At 41.6% G+C, this 20059-nt stretch overlaps 2 protein-coding genes across 31 annotated transcripts in view; both read left to right on the forward strand.

Annotated features, from left to right (window-relative positions):
• The window catches only part of cmn (calymmin), a 74810-nt gene extending 59192 nt beyond the window's left edge, over positions 1–15618 (forward strand). For 24 of the 30 annotated variants that reach the window (XM_041884134.1, XM_041884154.1, XM_041884227.1 and 21 more), the window contains 11 exons: positions 3179–3250; positions 5355–5429; positions 7355–7429; positions 7720–7797; positions 7980–8048; positions 8236–8295; positions 8513–8602; positions 10226–10264; positions 11935–12225; positions 14861–14920; positions 15056–15618. In XM_041884134.1, the coding sequence (XP_041740068.1) occupies positions 3179–3250; positions 5355–5429; positions 7355–7429; positions 7720–7797; positions 7980–8048; positions 8236–8295; positions 8513–8602; positions 10226–10264; positions 11935–12225; positions 14861–14919 (908 nt within the window). In that variant the 3' untranslated portion in view covers position 14920; positions 15056–15618. Of the gene's footprint in view, positions 1–3178; positions 3251–5354; positions 5430–7354; positions 7430–7719; positions 7798–7979; positions 8049–8235; positions 8296–8512; positions 8603–10225; positions 10265–11934; positions 12226–14860; positions 14931–15055 lie in introns of all 30 variants that reach the window. The other 6 variants (XM_041884141.1, XM_041884147.1, XM_041884313.1 and 3 more) reach the window with 6 other exon arrangements.
• A 411-nt stretch (positions 15619–16029) lies between these two features.
• Positions 16030–20004, forward strand: LOC121583481 (progestin and adipoQ receptor family member 4-like). The gene is made up of 3 exons (XM_045224830.1): positions 16030–16455; positions 18675–18893; positions 19041–20004. Exons 1-3 carry the CDS (start codon positions 16290–16292, stop codon positions 19475–19477), a joined length of 822 nt encoding a protein of 273 aa, XP_045080765.1. The 5' UTR covers positions 16030–16289; the 3' UTR covers positions 19478–20004.
• Positions 20005–20059: the final 55 nt, after the last annotated feature.

Genomic DNA, 20059 nt, shown 5'->3' on the forward strand with positions numbered 1-20059 from the left:
TCAACTTAGTGTATGTAAAATTCTGACCCACTGGAATTGTGATACAGTGAATTATAAGTGAAATAATCTGTCTGTAAACAATTGTTGGAAAAATTACTTGTGTCATGCACAAAGTAGATGTCCTAACCGACTTGCCAAAACTATAGTTTGTTAACAAGAAATGTGTGGAGTGGTTGAAAAATGAGTTTTAATGACTCCAACCTAAGTGCATGTAAACTTCCGACTTCAACTGTATATATTTTTTAAATCTAGTCCAGGGTAGGGTCATGTAATTTGTAATTGATGACATTCCAATATTTCTCAGTGTTTTAGAATTAGTTGCTTATAAGGCTATATATCGATGTGTGCCCGATGCCGCCCCTCATCTCTGATTCTCTGCTGGGCGTGCAATATCAATTGCGCCTATAGGCTATTTAGTGTGGTCTCAATCAAATGATCCATAGCCTATAGGCTAGGAAGTGCAAGCTCGTAGAAGCACAGAGCAAAGTTATTTTTCTAAGATAGCTGCTGGATGGTGTAAATAAAACTAGGCAGCACTACACACGGCAATGGATATTGAGCCCTGGACTGCTCTGCTCTGCTCTTGCTGATCAAAAACTTTTTTGTGTGCTGCCTAACCAATGGTTGTGCTGTGTAGGCCTACGGTGGCAGTTCAGGAGGAGAGTCAAAGGCTTCTTCTTTTTTATTAGGCCTAGTCCAGAAAACTCACTATCTTGCGCGCGGACTAACCTATAGCCTATGTTCTGTTCAGTTTGAGAAGGAGAACCTGAAAATGAGGAGGACCGGAGGTCAACTTTGATAGCTTGCTACTACTATAATTGATTTTATTAAAAACAATATGTTTCTTGACCATGATGTACACTGAGTGTACAAAACATTAGGAACTCTTTCCATTATGTAGACTGACCATGTGAATCCAGGTGAAAGTTATTATCCCTTATTGATGTCACCTTTTAAATCCATTTCAATCAGTGTAGATGAAGGGAGGAGACAGGTTAAAGAAGGACTTTTAAGTCTTGAGACAATTGAGACATGGATTGTGTATGGGTGCCATTCAGAGGGTGAATGGGCAAGACAAAATATTTAAGTGCCTTTGAACGGGCTATGGTAGTAGGTGCCAGGTGCACCGGTTTGTGTCAAGAACTGCAACGCTGCTGGGTTTTTCACGCTCAACAGTTTCCCATGCGTATCAAGAATGGTCCACCACCCAAAGAACATCCAGCCAACTTGACACAACTGTGGGAAGCATTGGAGTCAATATGGGTGCTTTCAACACCTTGTTATAGTCCATGCCCCGACGAATTGAAGCTGTTCTGAGGGCAAAAGTGGTACAACTTAATATTATGAAGGTGTTCCTAATGTTTTGTACACTCAGTGTATTTATCAGAGTTATTGACCTCACAATAAGCCAGATTCAAGTAACTTACATTGTGGTGCTGGCACTTGAAGCAGCAACCGCCGCACAATCAATCGGAAACGGACAGCTCATGGTGCTGAAAGTATGCAAATTTGAGTTGGCATAATTCATTTAAACCGTCTTCATTTTAATTAGACTTCACTAACAACAAGAGAGCTTTGTGTTGGAGCCTATTTAAGAAATACGAGGTAAGCCTACCTGTTTCACAGGCTGCTAAATCCATAGATTTCTCATTCAATTCCTCCACCCACAATGCACTATTTAAATAGCCTACCTCTGTGTCAGTGAAGGGCTGTTAAGTTACATCCAAGACCTGAATTGAGGGGGTATGAGAGGGTATGCCATAGGCCTACCTTTTATTAAAGAAAATGGCAAAAAGCACTTTGTTAGCTTAAGATTTTGAAGAAAATGAAACGGATCCGATTATATAAAGTGTTCTATAACAGCCCTTTGGTCCGCAATGCTTTATACTAGAAACAAGCTGTAAAATACCCGGGAAAGATGTGACTCCGATGCATAAGGGGATATTAATATTCTATAGCCGAGGAGTCAAACAATTGACTTTGCTTGGGAAGTAATCTAATTCTGTCACTATCAATTGATTAAGCTATTCACTTTCTGTACAATAGAATATGTTTAAACACAGATGGCGTTAAGGGAAACACTTGTGACCTTCTCTCGTTTGGTTAAACCACAGGAGTAGCCAGCAGTTAAAGCTTACATTTTTCTGCATTCATAGACCTACTCTGTCTGGGGTGGAAAGGTAGGCCTATCTTTTGAAAGTACCATGCTCAGATTCCTAATGATGTCTCACACAAGACACTGATTTGGCATTGGAGAAATATGATAAGATGAATGCATAGGCCTGTCTCTCCGTCCATTCTTAGCCTGTAATTTCGGTAATTTGTGTGCTGTTAAAAAAGGTTCTGCTAATATGTAAAATTACATAGAATTGCATGACAATTTTATAAAAGGCTTTTTCTCAGACCTGGAAATACGATGATAGATTCATGCAATGCTTTTATTATAAAGGAGATCTTTCCACCCCTACTCTTGTCCACGGTGGTCTGCGAACTCACAACCTTCTGGCCCGCAGCCCTGTGCACTATCAAAATTCAAGCGTTGCCATGTAATGCTTACAGGATGAAGAACAGTTTCTAAAACTGCATATCTACGGCTCTGGTCTGTCCAGAAAGTGAGGGAAAACGGTAGACATGGTCTCTGCTATCCACTTTGTTTTAATTATTATTTTGGGTATAGGGGAGGGTCACTTGTTGTTGTTTTCCAAGCGATCAGGGAGGGTTTAGGTCAAATATATTTTGCTGAAGGGAGGGCCATCCATTTTCATTTCAGAGAGGTCTGATTTTCTCCATGTAACCCTTATTATAAATAATGTTCACTCCCTAAGTGTGGGGAGGGGAAAGCAGAAATGTTGCTGTTATTGGCATAGGTTTGGAACTCTCTTTCTTATTGGTCTATTAACTAATTTACCGCCGGTGATGTCACCAGGCAGGCCACAACTTCCCACCAAAACAGGCTGAAATTTCAGCCGGTCTTTTCAAACAGCTCTTACACTAAAAGAGCTGTATTATTCCAACTTCGTAGTGTTTTTGACTGCACAGGGCCTTTAATAACGTGTAATGGATGCAACAAATAATTAATTTTAGGCAACTTGGATCTACAAAATGCCTGTTTGTTGATGCTAGTTACAGGTAATTTCCTCCAATGGTGTAATGCAATGTAATCTCTGTCTCACCCCAGGATATGGTGCACCCTATGGTGGGCAACCTCTTGGCCTAGTTGGTGATCCTGGGAAATCAGCTGGCAAGTATGGTAAATACCTCTTTCACTTCCCTACAAGAGCTATTAGGAATAGAGAGAGGAGAGGGGAAGAGAGAGAGGCCAGTGGAGCTGATGTCATCCGGAGATGTGTGCATTCGGAAGGTATTCAGACCCCTTGACTTTTTCCACATTTTGTTACGTTACAGCTTTATTCTAAAATGGATTAAATAAAACATTTTCGACATCAATCTACACACAATACCCCATTATGGGTTTGTAGAAATATTTGCTCATTTATAAAAAAACAGAAATACCTTATTTACATAAGTATTCAGACCCTTTGCTATGAGACTCAAAATTGAGCTCAGGTGCATCCTGTTTCCATTGATCATCCTTGAGATGTTTCTACAACTTGATTGGAGTCCACCTGTGGTAAATTCAATTGATTGGACAAGATTTGGAAAGGCACACACCTGTCTATATAAGGTCCCACAGTTGACAGTGCATGTCAGAACAGAAACCAAGCCATGAGGTCGAAGGAATTGTCCGTAGAGCTCCGAGGCAGGATTTGGGGAAGGGTACCAAAACATTTCTGCAGCATTGAAGGTCCCCAAGAACACAGTGGCCTCCATCTTTCTTAAATGAAAGAAGTTTGGAACCACCAAGACTCTTCCTAGAGCTAGCTGCCCAGCCAAACTGAGCAATCGGGGGAGAAGGCCCTTGGTCAGGGAGGTGGTCATTCTGACAGAGCTCCAGAGTTCCTCTGTGGAGATAGGAGAACCTTCCAAAAGGACAACCATCTCTGCTGCACTCCACCAATCAGGTCTTTATGGTAGAGTGGCCAGACGGAAGCCACTCCTCAGTAAAAGGCACATGACAGCCCGCTTGGAGTTTGCCAAAAAGACTCTCAGACCATGAGAAACAAGATTCTCTGGTCTGATGAAACCAAGATTGAACTCTTCGGCCTGAATACCAAGCGTCACGTCTGGAGGAAACCTGGCACCATCCCTACGGCGAAGCATGGTGGTGGCAGCATCATGCTGTGGGGATGTTTTTCAGTGGCAGGGACTGGGAGACTAGTCAGGATCGAGGAAAAGATGAACAGAGCAAAGTACAGAGTTCCTTGATGAAAACCTGCTCCAGAGCGCTCAGGACCTCAGACTGGGGCGAAGGTTCAACTTCCAACAGGACAACGACCCTAAGCACACAGCCAAGAAAACGCAGGAGTGGCTTTGGGACAAGTCTCTGAATGTCCTTGAGTGGCCCAGCCAGAGCCTGGACTTGAACCCTATCGAACATCTCTGGAAAGACCTGAAAATAGTGTGCAGCGACTATCCAACAGCAATAAAAAAATTGTTAGCTGACATGGCTGATTGACTGAGAGAAACTGCTGATGCGCAACCAAATTTCGAAATTGCACCTGGTGTATTCTACTATTCTTACTCTCAATAGTAATTTGAGACCCCGACTGAGTTCCTAAATTTGTTTTAGTTTTTGGGGTCGCTTATGCCTGGAACTGGCCCTGCTTTACCCTTCCCCTAAAGTGTGCACTTACACAGTCCCCGTTCTGGATTTAAAATAATTGGATTGGTGTAATCATTTCCAGCTCCACCATTGTTAAATCCATTAGAGCAGGGGTTCTGGGGGTCCTTGGAGGTACTGTTGGGGGTCCGCAGCCAGATATTTTGGCCAAGGGATCCATAGAATAAGTTTAAAGTTTGTAATACAATACAATGTCATATTATTCATCTACAATGTATGTTCTTAACTCTGGGCAACATGGCCCTGGGAGGTTCACAGGGATATTGGTATCTGCAGTACAATACTATTCCCCCAAAACATTTTATTTTAAATGCACTGTCATTTAAGTTTTAAAACTGCACAGTTGTCTCTCTGCCTCGTGGCAAAATGTGTAAAATTACAGGATATTAGCTTTAAAGCTGCAACAACAAAAAGTATCTCTGCCCCAAGACAAAATGTGTACAATTGCAGGAAATTTGCTTGAAAACTGCTAAATTTTCTCACCGATGCAAAGAGAGGCGGGCCTTTTAAATCTTATTTCCCTGGGACCGAGATTTGGTTCCCTCATTTCAGTACCTCTCTTCCGCCTTCCCCCCTCCCTCTTTCTCTCCCTGGCTCCCTCCTATTCATGCAGGCTATGGAGAGGTGCCATACGAGCCTCAGCCTCTTGGACTTGGCCCCGATTCCGGTAAATCGACTGGAAAATATGGTATGGCTGTTTTTGGCTTTTACTTCATGTTCTTTCTCTGCTTTCTTTACATACATTTCTTTATGTATGTATACATTGCACTGGTGTTTATGTACAGTCGTGGTCAAAAGTTATGAGAATGACACAAGTATTGGTCTTCACAAAGTTTGCTGCTTCAGTGTTTTTAGATATTTTTGTCAGATGTTACTATGGTATACTGAAGTATAATTACAAGCATTCCATAAGTGTCAAAGGCTTTTATTGACAATTACATTAAGTTTATGCAAAGAGTCAATATTTGCAGTGTTGACCCTTCTTTTTCAAGACCTCTGCAATCCGCCCTGGCATGCTGTCAATTAACTTCTGGGCCACATCCTGACTGATGGCAGCCCATTCTTGCATAATCAATGCTTGGAGTTTATCAGAATATGTGGGTTTTTGTTTGTCCACCCACCTCTTGAGGATTGACCACAAGTTCTCAATGGGATTAAGGTCTGGGGAGTTTCCTGGCCATGGACCCAAAATGTTGATGTTTTGTTCCCCGAGTTACTTAGTTATCACTTTTGCATTATGGCAAGGTGCTCCATCATGCTGGAAAAGGCATTGTTCGTCACCAAACTGTTCTTGGATGGTTGGGAGAAGTTGCTCTCGGAGGATGTGTTGGTACCATTCTTTATTCATGGCTGTGTTCTTAGGCAAAATTGTGAGTGAGCCCACACCCTTGGCTGAGAAGCAACCCCACACATGAATGGTCTCAGGATGCTTTACTGTTGGCATGACACAGGACTGATGGTAGCGCTCACCTTGCCTTCTCCGGACAAGCATTTTTCCGGATGCCCCAAACAATCGGAAAGGGGATTCATCCGAGAAAATGACTTTACCCAAGTCTTCAGCAGTCCAATCCCTGTACCTTTTGCAGAATATCAGTCTGTCCCTGATATTTTTCCTGGAGAGAAGTGGCTTCCTCGCTGCCCTTCTTGAAACTAGGCCATCCTCCAAAAGTATTCGCCTCACTGTGCGTGCAGATGCACTCACACCTGCCTGCTGCCATTCCTGAGCAAGCTCTGCACTGGTGGTGCCCCGATCCCGCAGCTGAATCAACTTTAGGAGACGTCCTGGAGCTTGCTGGACTTTCTTGGGCGCCCTGACGCCTTCTTCAAACAATTGAACCTCTCTCCTTGAAGTCCTTGATGATCTGATAAATGGTTGATTTAGGTGCAATCTTACTAGCAGCAATATCCATTCCTGTGAAGCCCTTTTTGTGCAAAGCAATGATGACGGCACGTGTTTCCTTGCAGGTAACCATGGTTAACAGAGGAAGAACAATGATTTCAAGCACCACCCTCCTTTTAAAACTTCCAGTCTGTTATTCGAACTCAATCAGCATGACAGAGTGATCTCCAGCCTTGTCCTCGTCAACACTCTCACCTGTGTTAACGAGAGAATCACTGACATGATGGCAGCTTGTCCTTTTGTGGCAGGGCTGAAATGCAGTGGAAATGTTTTTGGGGGATTAAGTTCATTTTCATGGCAAAGAGGGACTTTGCAATTAATTGCAATTCATCTGATCACTCTTCATAACATTCTGGAGTATATGCAATTGCCATCATAAAAACTGAGGCAGCAGACTTTGTGAAAATTAATATTTGTGTCATTCTCAACTTTTGACCACGACTGTACCGTGCTGTCTGCTATGACTGGAACTAGACTGTCGTGCTCAAATTTAAAGATCAAGTATAGATGTTTGTCTACATAAATACTGTGTTAGTGTTTGTGTCTGTTCCGCGGACCACATTTGGAGCCGTATGTTTTTCTAAGCATACTGCACATATGTATTGTGCTATTCTTTATTTTCATTTATGCCGCCATAGTCTAAATAAGAGGTGTGCTAATAGTGTATGGATGAGCGTGCCCACTCACACATACTTTGCTGTTTTTTTTTACAGGACAGGGTGGGTTGCCATACGATCCTCACCCTCTTGGGCTCGGTCCAGATGCTGGAAAATCTCCAGGCAAATATGGTGAGCCTCAGCAAACCTGGGGTGTATTCATTATTCAAAAAACTTAGCGAAACATTTTGCACCATTGCAGAATGTTTCGCAACGGAAAATGTTTTGCAACGAAAATAAGAGTTTCTATTTCATAAATTCAGGTAGGTCCCTCCTCGTTTCCTTTGCTTCTGTTTGCTTCCATTTGGTTCCATTTTGTTCCTAGTGAATACACCACTGGCAACCTCCGTCTTTCTGTTTATTTGTAATTTGCATTATCGGCCTGTGTGACCTGTCTATTTTCTCTGTGGTTGCCATGTTAGGGGGCGGTGCACCAGAACCCTATGCACCAGAACTTCTTGGCCTTGGTGGTGAAGGGCAGAAATCTGCTGGGAAATATGGTGAGATTTTCGTTGTATTTCACCTTGCTATTGTTTTTTCATTATTGTTCATACTCTCATCTCTTCCTACCCATCTTAAAGCTACTCTCTGTATACTCCTTTTGCAAAGAGCTGCAATTTCTTTGTGTATCACATACTTGACCAGTACTTTAGTCCTCACCTGTCCTGGTTTTTCTCCACAGTTAACCTTGGACCATACGAGCCACAGCCCCTTGGATCAGTCACTGATGGCAAATCCACCGGACAATACGGTAGCTACATCTCTTATTTAAAGCCACACTTTGCAAATTGTGTATAGGCTCAAGGAAAGGGTGACCATTTGATTGAAATGATTTGACATCCATCCAGTCTGCCTCTTGCTCTATGAAATGAATCAATAAGTGCTACATTGTCCGAACCCCCTTTTAATCTAATCTCCTCTCTTTTCTCTGTCATTAGAAAATCCTATGCCTTATGAGCCTCTGCCCCTCGAATCAGAGGCTGTCGGAAAGTCATACGGTAACGTTATGAGTATAGTGGTGAATGGTAGACATTTGTTTTTGCTCAAAGCTACAGTACATACCTCTAGCCTGGTCCCAGATCTATTTATGCTGTCTTGTCAACTCTATGTCACTCATTGACATGTTTGGCAATGACAACAACCATAGGAGTTGGCTATAGGCCTACAGCACAAAAAGATGTGGGACCAGCCTAACATACCTCCTGCATCTCCCAGTAGATATCCCCTTCTCAGTGAAAATAGGAGAAATGGCACCAGCCCAACCTATTGGACTTGAAGAAGAGGGAAAATCTACTGACAAATATGGTATGAATTGTCTGGACATACATTGACTTAATTTACAGTGGGGAAAAAAAGTATTTAGTCAGCCACCAATTGTGTAAGTTCTCCAACTTAAAAAGATGAGAGAGGCCTGTAATTTTCATCATAGGTACACGTCAACTATGACAGACAAATTGAGAAAAAAAATTCCAGAAAATCACATTGTAGGATTTTTTATGAATTTATTTGCAAATTATGGTGGAAAATAAGTATTTGGTCACCTACAAACAAGCAAAATTTCTGGCTCTCACAGACCTGTAACTTCTTATTTAAGAGGCTCCTCTGTCCTCCACTCGTTACCTGTATTAATGGCACCTGTTTGAACTTGTTATCAGTATAAAAGACACCTGTCCACAACCTCAAACAGTCACACTCCAAACTCCACTATGGCCAAGACCAAAGAGTTGTCAAAGGACACCAGAAACAAAATTGTAGACCTGCACCAGGCTGGGAAGACTGAATCTGCAATAGGTAAGCAGCTTGGTTTGAAGAAATCAACTGTGGGAGCAATTATTAGGAAATGGAAGACATACAAGACCACTGATAATCTCCCTCAATCTGGGGCTCCACGCAAGATCTCACCACGTGGGGTCAAAATGATCACAAGAACGGTGAGCAAAAATCCCAGAACCACACGGGGGGACCTAGTGAATGACCTGCAGAGAGCTGGGACCAAAGTAACAAAGCCTACCATCAGTAACACACTACGCCGCCAGGGACTCAAATCCTGCAGTGCCAGACGTGTCCCCCTGCTTAAGCCAGTACATGTCCAGGCCCGTCTGAAGTTTGCTAGAGTGCATTTGGATGATCCAGAAGAGGATTGGGAGAATGTCATATGGTCAGATGAAACCAAAATAGAACTTTTTGGTAAAAACTCAACTCGTTGTGTTTGGAGGACAAAGAATGCTGAGTTGCATCCAAAGAACACCATACCTACTGTGAAGCATGGGGGTGGAAACATCATGCTTTGGGGCTGTTTTTCTGCAAAGGGACCAGGACGACTGATCCGTGTAAAGGAAAGAATGAATGGGGCCATGTATCGTGAGATTTTGAGTGAAAACCTCCTTCCATCAGCAAGGGCATTGAATGTGAAACGTGGCTGGGTCTTTCAGCATGACAATGATCCCAAACACACCGCCCGGGCAACGAAGGAGTGGCTTCGTAAGAAGCATTTCAAGGTCCTGGAGTGGCCTAGCCAGTCTCCAGATCTCAACCCCATAGAAAATCTTTGGAGGGAGTTGAAAGTCTGTGTTGCCCAGCGACATCAAAACATCACTGCTCTAGAGGAGATCTGCATGGAGAAATGGGCCAAAATACCAGCAACAGTGTGTGAAAACCTTGTGAAGACTTACAGAAAACGTTTGACCTGTGTCATTGCCAACAAAGGGTATATAACAAAGCATTGAGAAAAATCCTACAATGTGATTTTCTGGATTTTTTTTTCTCATTTTGTCTGTCATAGTTGACGGCTGACTAAATACTTTTTTTCCCCACTCTATATTGTTTGTTTTCTGTGTTTGTCTGTATATTCATCAAAGTTAATTTATATTATTTGTTTTCTGTCTCCCAATGTATTTATTTGATCCCAATGTACTCTCTACATTTCAGGCAATGGGGGTTATATAAATGGACAAGTGCAGCCAGAAGGTAACAAAAGCACCCAGTTGTCCAGATACTACACTTGCAAATCATGTAAAATAATAATACAACTGCAATAATCTCAAATTTAATTTGTCTATGCTCATACATTACAGAAACATAATTATATTTACATCAGTAGTCCCAAACCCAGCATTAGGTGTCTGTAATAGCAGAAACATTTTGTTTGACATATCCCATACATTTATTTTTGTTATCTGTGTGTCTTCGTCCGAGTTCTTGTACATTATATGACCATAAGTATGTCGACACCTGCTCGTCGAACATCTCATTCCAAAATCAGGGCCATTAATATGGAGTTGGTCCCCCCTTTTCTGCTATAACAGCCTCCACTCTTCTGGGAAGGCTTTCCACTAGATGTTGGAACATTGCTGTGGGGACTTGCTTCCATTCAGCCACAAGAGCATTAGTGAGGTCGGGCACTGATGTTGGCCGATTAGGCCTGGCTCGCAGTCGGCGTTCCAATTCATTCCAAAGGTGTTCGATGGGTTTGAGGTCAGGGCTCTGTGCAGGCCAGTCAAGTTCTTCCACACCGATCTCGACAAACCATTTCTGTATGGACCTCGCTTTGTGCACGGGGGCATTGTCATGCTGAAACAGGAAAGGGCCTTCCCTAAACTGTTGCCACAAAGTTGGAAGTACAGAATCATCTAGAATGTCATTGTATGCTGTAGCGTTATGATTTCCCTTCACTGGAACTAAGGGGCCTAGCCCGAACCATGAAAAACAGCCCCAGACCATAATTGCTCCTCCACCAAACTTTACAGTTGGCACTAGGTAGCATTCTTTTGGCATCCGCCAAACCCAGATTCTTCCGTCGGACTACCAGATGGTGAAGCGTGGTGTATCACTCCAGAGAATGCGTTTCCACTGCTCCAGAGTCCAATGACGGTGAGCTTTACACTACTCCAGCCGATGCTTGGCATTGCACATGGTGATCTTAGGCTTGTGTGAGGCTGCTCGGCCTTGGAAACCCCTTTCATGAAACTCCCGACGAACAGTTATTGTGCTGACGTTGCTTCCAGAGGCAGTTTGGAACTCGTTAGTGAGTGTTGCAACCGAGGACAGGCGATTTTTATGCGCTACACGCTTCAGCACTCGGCGGTCCCGTTCTGTGAGCTTGTGTGGCCTACCACTTCGCGGCTGAGCCGTTGTTGCTCCTAGACGTTTCCACTTCACAATAACAGCACTTACAGTTGACCGGGGCAGCTCTAGCAGGGCAGAAGTTTGACGGACTTGTTGGAAAGGTGGCATCCTATGACGGTGCCACGTTGAAAGTCACTGAGCTCTAAAGTAAGACCGTTCTACTGCCAATGTTTGTCTATGGAGATTGAATGGCTGTGTGCTCGATTTTATACACCTGTCAGCAACGGGTGTGGCTGAAATAGCCGAATCCACTAATTTGAAGGGGTGTCCACATACTTTAATATATATAGCGTATCTCCATGTGTTTCATATTATGTTTAGTGTCAGTCTGGCTTTGGTTTGTTCTGTCTTATTGTCTTTGTGTTCATCCTGATTGTGCTTTTGAGCTTTTGTGTCTCGGTGTGCTTTACAATCCCTCCCCTTCTTTCTCCCCTTCTTACATCACTCTTCCATCCTGCCTTGCCATCCACTCCTCCTCTCTTCCATAAAATCCCTTCATCCTCTTTCCTCAGTCGTCTCCTTCCCCCCAGCTCCCACTCCTTGGCCCTCCATCTCCTATCCCCCCATCCCCTCATTTGTGCCTGTAGTGTCCTTCTTCCCCCCCGAGGCCCCTGCCGCGGCAGATTCAGAGGCCCCACCCAAGCCTGTGGGCACTGCCAGCCTCTCCCTTGCATCTGCTCCCAGCACCCAAATGCAAGCCCCGCCGCACGGGCATGACACTGCGCTGCTTCAGCCGCCGCACCAGATACACATTCAGCAGCACCTCAAGCTGCACATTCACCCGCAAGGCAAATCATGGAGAGGTAAAAATTACAGTCCAGGCAGACCAGGGTTATGTTCATTAGGGCACGCAATGGAAAAACGCTTTAAAACGGTTGGCAATGGATAATGGAAATTAGAGTTTCTTATTGGACAAGTCCAGGTAGAGTCCCTCCCTGTTTCAATCCGTTTTTTTCAGTTTGGTGCCTTTTGAACATGACCTAGGGTCAATGGAGTAAGTAGAGTGGAGCAAAGTTGAGTTCAAATAGCCACTTTGAGCAAGACACCATGAGCTTGATTGTATTTTGACTAAGGGATTATGGTAACCAGTCAGAAGTCAAATAGACACTATAATGTATTGATAGGGGTGGATAGTGATAATTCTCCTACTTAGAGAGATTGGATCCTGGGAAGTAGAGTAGCAGTTAAGATAGAACAGCTTTGCACACCTGCTGGCTTCACATACCTATTGCTATTGCTTTGTGCTTTGCTTTGCTACCCCAAAACTCACTTGTTTTTACCTTTATACAATATATCCTGATTAAATAGCCAGCCAACCTTTAGAAATGAGAAATACAACCTTATGTAACAATCCTTGGATAGCTTTTCAGAATTTATCGATACATTGGCCCACATGGAAAACTAAAATGACTTGATAATAGGAAATACATTTATTTCCATGACAGCTTTAAAAAGCAATTTTGGGTTGACCAATGTAGATATTTTCAAATACATCCAACTTAAAAGTTTTATATCACATATTTAAATTTGAAATCTGGACATCAGAGCAATCTTAAAGGAATCTTATTTGAGTCAGAAAAGGATATTCATATGATAGGTAAGATATACAAAACCTTGCAGAGAGCCTATCCAACTGACAACCTCTTAGAAAAAAATATAAACTATTGGAACCAAGATTTAAAAAGAATTGATATTGGCACAAGATGGATGGAATGTTGGAACATAACTAACGAGATTACAGTTAATGAAATTTTTTTTTTTTTACATTTTAGTCATTTAGCAGACACTCTTATCCAGCGCGACTTACAGTTAGTGAGTGCATACATTTTCATACTGCTTAATCCAGTATAAATTAATGTATAGAATGTATTATACAAGAGACAATTCACAAATTCTACAGCACAATGGCAGAGTCATGTCTGAAGTGTAAACTACTAATGATTCAATAATTCATGCCTTCTGGGAATGTTACAAAATTCAAAAGTTATGGGCGGAGTTGGAAAGATGGATGTCAGAGGTATTGCAATGTAAATTTATTTTTAATTCATCTGTGTATATTTCAAGACATGACATATGAGGGTGCAGTGAGATACCCGATGAGTTGGACAATACTCTTCTCATCAATTATATTTTTAAAAATTATACTCAAAAACTGGAAATCAGCCCATCCTCCGTCGTTCAAGAATGGAAAGGTCAAATTCTTTATTATCTCAAAATTGAAAGAGCGTGGGCGACGGAGAGAAACTAAATCGTACTGTTTGAGGCCATGTGGCAGAAAGTGATAAGGGTGATGGAGATAGGGGTGGGGGCTAGTGGGTCTGGGCAGGTGTGATGTAGTGATGTTTGTAAGATGTAGTCATTTGTATGTGTAGGTTGTCAATTGTTTATAAAATATCAAATAAAATCTTTAAAAATATAATATATATATATATATATATATATATATATATATATATATATATTAGATGATAAATACAAAGTAGACATATCTCAATTTCAATGGTGAAGTTATAGAGGGCCCCAATATTGTAAACATTGAGTAAATGGAGTAGATTTTGTCAAATTGTGCAGTATAATCTCATAGAGTGCCTGCCTTTACAGGACATAAGCTTGCTTCCTACAGTATAATGAAATGCATAGTATCATACAGGATTCCAATATAGAACTGTTGTCATCATTGTAAGTATAAGTACTTTTACATTTTACATTTACATTTTAGTCATTTAGCAGACGCTCTTATCCAGAGCGACTTACAGTTAGTGAATACATATTTTTTTATACTGGCCCCCCCGTGGGAATTGAACCCACAACCCTGACGTTGCAAACACCATGCTCTATCAACTGAGCTACATCCCTGCCGGCCATTCCCTCCCCTACCCTGGACGACGCTGGGCCAATTGTGCGCCGCCCATGAGTCTGTTTTTCTGTCTGACATGCATCTCTCAGTTCCTATTGGTATTTTTAGCAGAAGAATTTAAAATGCATGATCACACATGCATAGCTGCGGGAAGTAGGGGTGCTGACTGCAGCACCCCCTGATAAATATATATTTTGTAAAAATTATTATAAAAAATAGATTTCCACAAAATTTATGAATTGGCCTTTATTACTTTATTACTCCTTACTTTATTACTCCTTAAATTACTTTATTACCCCGTCAACAGCACCCCCAACCCAAAACATCTTCCCGCGGCCATGCACACATTCAAGCAAGGAATTGAAGTTATTGAAATATTCTATTCAAGTGTTGGCATTGCCATGACAGCTTTGGTGGGGGACACTATCTGCATTGCCCCTCTGGATATATTTAAAGAGCAGTGTTATTATGTTATTAATTATACAAACGTCTGTGTCTTTCAGTGGTTATCTCGGGCACATTAGAGATAAATTGATACTAAATTGTCTTATTTTTTCAATACTTTTTCCTTTTACTTTCAGGAGGTGCAAAGGAGAACAAATATGAATTAACAGGATTCTTTGGGAATAGTGGATACTAAGGTAAAAAAATGTAAGGTAAAACATTGAAGGCAGACTAAACTTGTCCTATAGATGATCCTATAGATTTTAAATCTTGGGCAGTATGAATATGAATTGTGTTGACCACTTTCTCTCCCTCTGTCTTTATCCTCTTAGGTTGACCAGGGCGACGGTGGCCATTTACAGCATTTGTTTAACTTCACTAGATTTTTTACATTCCTGTTGTTGTTGTTGTTGTTGTATATTTGTTTTAATTCCCTTTTTAATTGATCCTTAGTTTTTGTATAATTATTAATATCTCCCTGTCCATGCCAAACCAGTCCTGCCTGCCATATTTTTTATAGTTTTCATGCCATGTCTGTAATATCACTAGAACTAAGAAAACACACATTTAAAAGTGCATACCTTCTTTGTAGTTTATATTTTCTACAAGTTCATCTTGATTGTGTGTCCGTCTTATTTAATTTCTTAACCACCTGTCTTACTGCGCTTACTGGTTACGATGCATCATGCTTTGAGAGTTTGTGTGCTACAAATATTCAATGTGTTGATTGAATCAGTCCAGTTTTTGTCTGCATGTTGTCCATTCTGCATAGTTTTATATACTCAAACTCAGACTAATTTATTTTGTATGGGAAAGTTGTGTTTGCCACAGGTATGAAAAAACAACCTGTACATTTTTTGACAGTTTTGATGTAATAAAAACAGACTGGAAATACCATCAGTGTGGCAACAGTTTATTTTATGCATGTATTTATTTTTAATCTTTCAAGATGATGTCATTTCTTTCAAACAATATCTTGTTGGTGTAATAGGTGGCAGTGAGTTTGAGCAGTAGGTGGCCCATCCAGAAATGGCCTGTGCCACATTACCATAGCTTCTTTAAAGCATCTTTATCCCAACTATTCCTTATACCCATTAAGGTGGTGCAATCCCTAGATTAGCCACTGAAATTACAGTACTGTAGAGCAAGATTGGAATATACTGTACATGCAGCCTAGAATCTCCACAACAAACAGACAAATTGAGGAAAATGTTGAGTAGCGGCTTGGTGGCAACAGGTATATGACATTGAAGTAGTGAGCAGAGCACACCACACACAGCTGTCCAGTGAGGATTACACCAGATTTAACCCTATGAATAACAGTGATTGCTGATTGGTCACACAGAAAGCATGCCACTCTGTGAGCTCAACAGGTCGCTTGCTAAGAAGTTCAGTACCTGTTCCAAGGATGGGACTCGTGCCGACATTATCCTGCCAACTATCCTGCTTGACTTGACAATGTATGTGCCTAAAGTACTTACTGGAGACTCTTTCAGGATATATGTATATTGCACTATCAACTGATGTCCTGTAAACTCAGGGGGACATTGGCTGGGGAAAGCCACCATGGCTTGCTTACATGGACCACGACTACTGAATTTGGAGAAAACCCCTCCTCATCTTCAATTCAACGACTTGATCCTGACAGGCTACCGGCCCATTTCAACCTTTCAGGGGTGCATCAGAAGCCTGTTCTACTTGCACAATGAATTTGGTAACATTTATACCCATGGTAAGTATACGGCCTCTACCACTGAAATATGGACTGGCATAGTTTATGGATCATTTACACTTTAGAATAACTCATGAATGTGCCATTATAAATGCTTTAATATATATCTAAATGATTATACATATATAACTGATAATTAATTGTAATGCTTATACATTTGTATGTTTACAAAAAATGTATGAAAAACTAATTGATCTATTATTTACACTATTAACAAAGTGTATTCATCATTAATTATTCAATATTATAAAGTGTTATCTATTTTTCTCCTGTTTGTTTACTAAATTGTCTCATCTCAAGTGTATTATGTATTTAATGTATAGTCTAAGTGAATATTTAGTCTTTGCAGGCTAGTAGATTTCTTACTACACCAATAATGAAATTGTGAAAATGAGGCCACTTTGGGCTACTCTCACTTATGGGCTATTTACAAGTATACCGGTACTTGACAAGTATGTATAAAGAGACAAAGATATGGGGGATTACTGGTAATCTGTCCTGGATATAATGCACTAGTAATTGCCCTTGGAGTTGTATGATTGACCCATTAAAGTGGTAAAACAAGTCAAAACACTTTTCTATTTTTGGCAACAACTCTCAATAGGCTATGCATGAAACTTGAAAGATGCACCAAAAAAAGAGGAATTATAGGATACATTTTGTTTGTATGATTATTTTCCACTGTCTCAAAAACCCTGCAAATGAGATGTACATAATGCTATGAAATGCATAAAATTGCAGAACGTTAGTTGTTTAAGCACATGCAACTATGCACCCTTGAACTAAGTGTGGCATCCTCTATGATGTGACTCCTCCTTGGATAGCCTCTTTAGCTAAGCACATTAACACTAACTCTAACTCAGGAGGGGATTAGCATAGGGGAGTTGCTCAGCAGGCTGCAATACACCTGTGAGAGAGACTTCAGAGAAATAAAATGGTGTTGGAGAAAACAAACAGCAGGGCTATTATACTATGAGGGCCATTTCACGGACACAGATTAAGCCTAGTCTTAGACTAATTAACTAATTGACTAGTGACTAAAACGAACAGTTTGAATCCATTACAATTGTTTTTTTAGTCTAGTAGTAGGCTTTATCTGGTGTACTCCCCTGTATGTACTGGTACCAATGATTTATAAATACCCTAGACTGATAGCGGGGGTGTGTTGAATCCACCACGCCTCCATCTTGGCACTCCTACACCATTGTAATAAATATTTTGGAAGCTATAGAAATGCATTTATTAATGTCAACGTTTGTTTTTGCCACATTGATTATATTACAGACACCTTAATGCATACTTTTAAATGATATTATGTGAGCTAAACATAAAAATTAAATGAAAACATATATAAAAGTAAACTTTTTTTAGATTAATGTCCCCACTATAACAACAAATTATGAAATACATGTAATTTTGTCCTTGAAAGATTTAATTGAAATTCACATACTGCAGAATATCCGTGTCTGATTTATGTGCCAGACCACGCCCATGTTGATGTTTATTGGTCAGTAGCAGCCATGTTGTTTGAGGTGCTAGCCTGGAAAATATTGCATTGAGAGAACTTGGTCCATAGATGCCATGTTTTAGGTTTTAGGCAGATCGGACATTCGGTGCCAGAGGAGTAGCGTTTTAAGTGTTTTTCACAAAATTCAAAATGGCGGAAAATCCATCATGGCGGACCTTATGGGTCCTAGAGGCAAATTTGTTTCTTGTGAGGAGAGGGACATATGTACAACATTGTATGACTCTAGGGGAGAATCTCAATTGCATACTCCTCGCGTCCTCTCTCCTCGCCTCCTCAAAACAGGACCTCTGGCTTTCTCATTCAATGGGTTTTGAGAAGGAGAGAGGAGAGGACGCAAAGAGTTTGCAATTGAGATTCTCCCTAGGTCTCATGGGGGAGGGGCGTGACCTTTCAAAGTTTGCATCTTCAATTGTTTGTTATAGCACCACCATGTGGCCAATTGACATGGCACTGCCCTTTTTGCAAAGTCTCAACCTTGTAGGCCTTACCATCTCACGGTAATTTTAATTTGTGTGAATTTGCCCTTACGGAATAATAATAATAATAATAATAATAATAATGAACCCCAACAAATACAATAAGGTTTCTTGCAGCTTCGCTGCTTGAACCACTAATTAGCAAAGCATGTCAAAATAAGTGTCTAGACTTCAAAAGTCTATCAATACTGAGACATCTCCATCCATCCATCCAGGAATCCCATTCTTCTGTTTCCTGGTGCTGCTGCCACTTAACATCCCCTGGTCCGAGGTGGAGCAAACGTGGATGTGTGTGTTCCACTACCTTGCCTGCCTGTCCCCCACCGTGGGCTCCGTGCTCTACCATACCTTCATGAACCATGAGGGCGGGGAGCCCATCTACGACACACTCCTTTCCCTCGACATGGTCGGAGTCTGCCTGGTCAACACCTTGGGTAGGTAAAGTCAGATTCCAGATCAGTTTCTCAGGTCCTGTTTGAAATATATTTGAAAACGTATCCTTCCTTCCTATTCTCATCACACATCCATCCATCCATCCACATCCATCTTCATTGACTCTTCTGTTTCTGTGTGTCAACCAGGATGCCTGCCCATCATTTACATCACCCTGATGTGCTACCCTGTCACTTGCACCCTGGCCCTCCTGGCCTACAGCCTAATCTCGGCCTGGGGCATCCTCTGTGCTACCACAGCGCGTAGCAACTATGGGCGCCTTCGAGCTTTCATCTGGCAGGCCCTCTTCCGTGTGCTCCTCTTCCTATTCCGTTGGCTGGGAGATGGCGTAGGCAGCCCAGCTTCGCTGCGCCTCTTCTTCACCATGGACATGCTGGCTGTCATGGGGGGCCTGGTGAACCTTAGCCGGGTGCCCGAGCGCTTTAGCCCGGGCCTCTTCGACTACTGGTGCAACAGCCACCAGATAATGCACGTGCTGGTGATCTGCTCCATTATCTACATGCACTGGGGGATGCTGGAGGATTTAGCCTGGATTAAGACGTTCCAGTGTCCGGTGTTGGAGTGAGGGACAGAGGAGGATTGACGAGGCAAGGCCAGGAAATAGGGCTGGGGCGTAGGATTTAAGGAGGGGTGGGTAGGAGTCAGCATAAAAATAGAATGACCAGAATGGACAGCCCCATTCAAGTCTATGTTCGGTGGCCATGTTGAATGTACGTATCTATAAGTGCACAGTAACATTTCTGTGGTCTGAGGGGCTTTGTACCGTCTAGTAATTATATTTCTATGGGTGATGAGACAGTGAAATTAAAGTTTTAAAATGCACTTTAGGACTAGCTGCTGAAATTACTGTAAGGATTACGATTGATTCACTGTCCATTTTGAAATATTCACCCCCTGTACAGCAGGAGAATGTAGGTGTAAGAATCGATTGGTGCTTTTTAAGATGTACGTCAGGGAATTGTTGTACAGCTTCTGAACCCACATTTCTGTGTTATTACTTTGCAATGAGATGGACACACATCCACATGATTCTGTATCAGTTAAAATGCAGTAGGCCTTTGCCTCCAGTGACCAACATAAATATTTTCAATGAAAAGGATTGCAATAAATTAAATAAATATATATTTCTTACTCCCTTTCAGTGTTT

Source organism: Coregonus clupeaformis, chromosome 1 (assembly GCF_020615455.1).
Source record: "Coregonus clupeaformis isolate EN_2021a chromosome 1, ASM2061545v1, whole genome shotgun sequence".
Classification (NCBI taxonomy): Eukaryota; Metazoa; Chordata; class Actinopteri; order Salmoniformes; family Salmonidae; genus Coregonus; species Coregonus clupeaformis.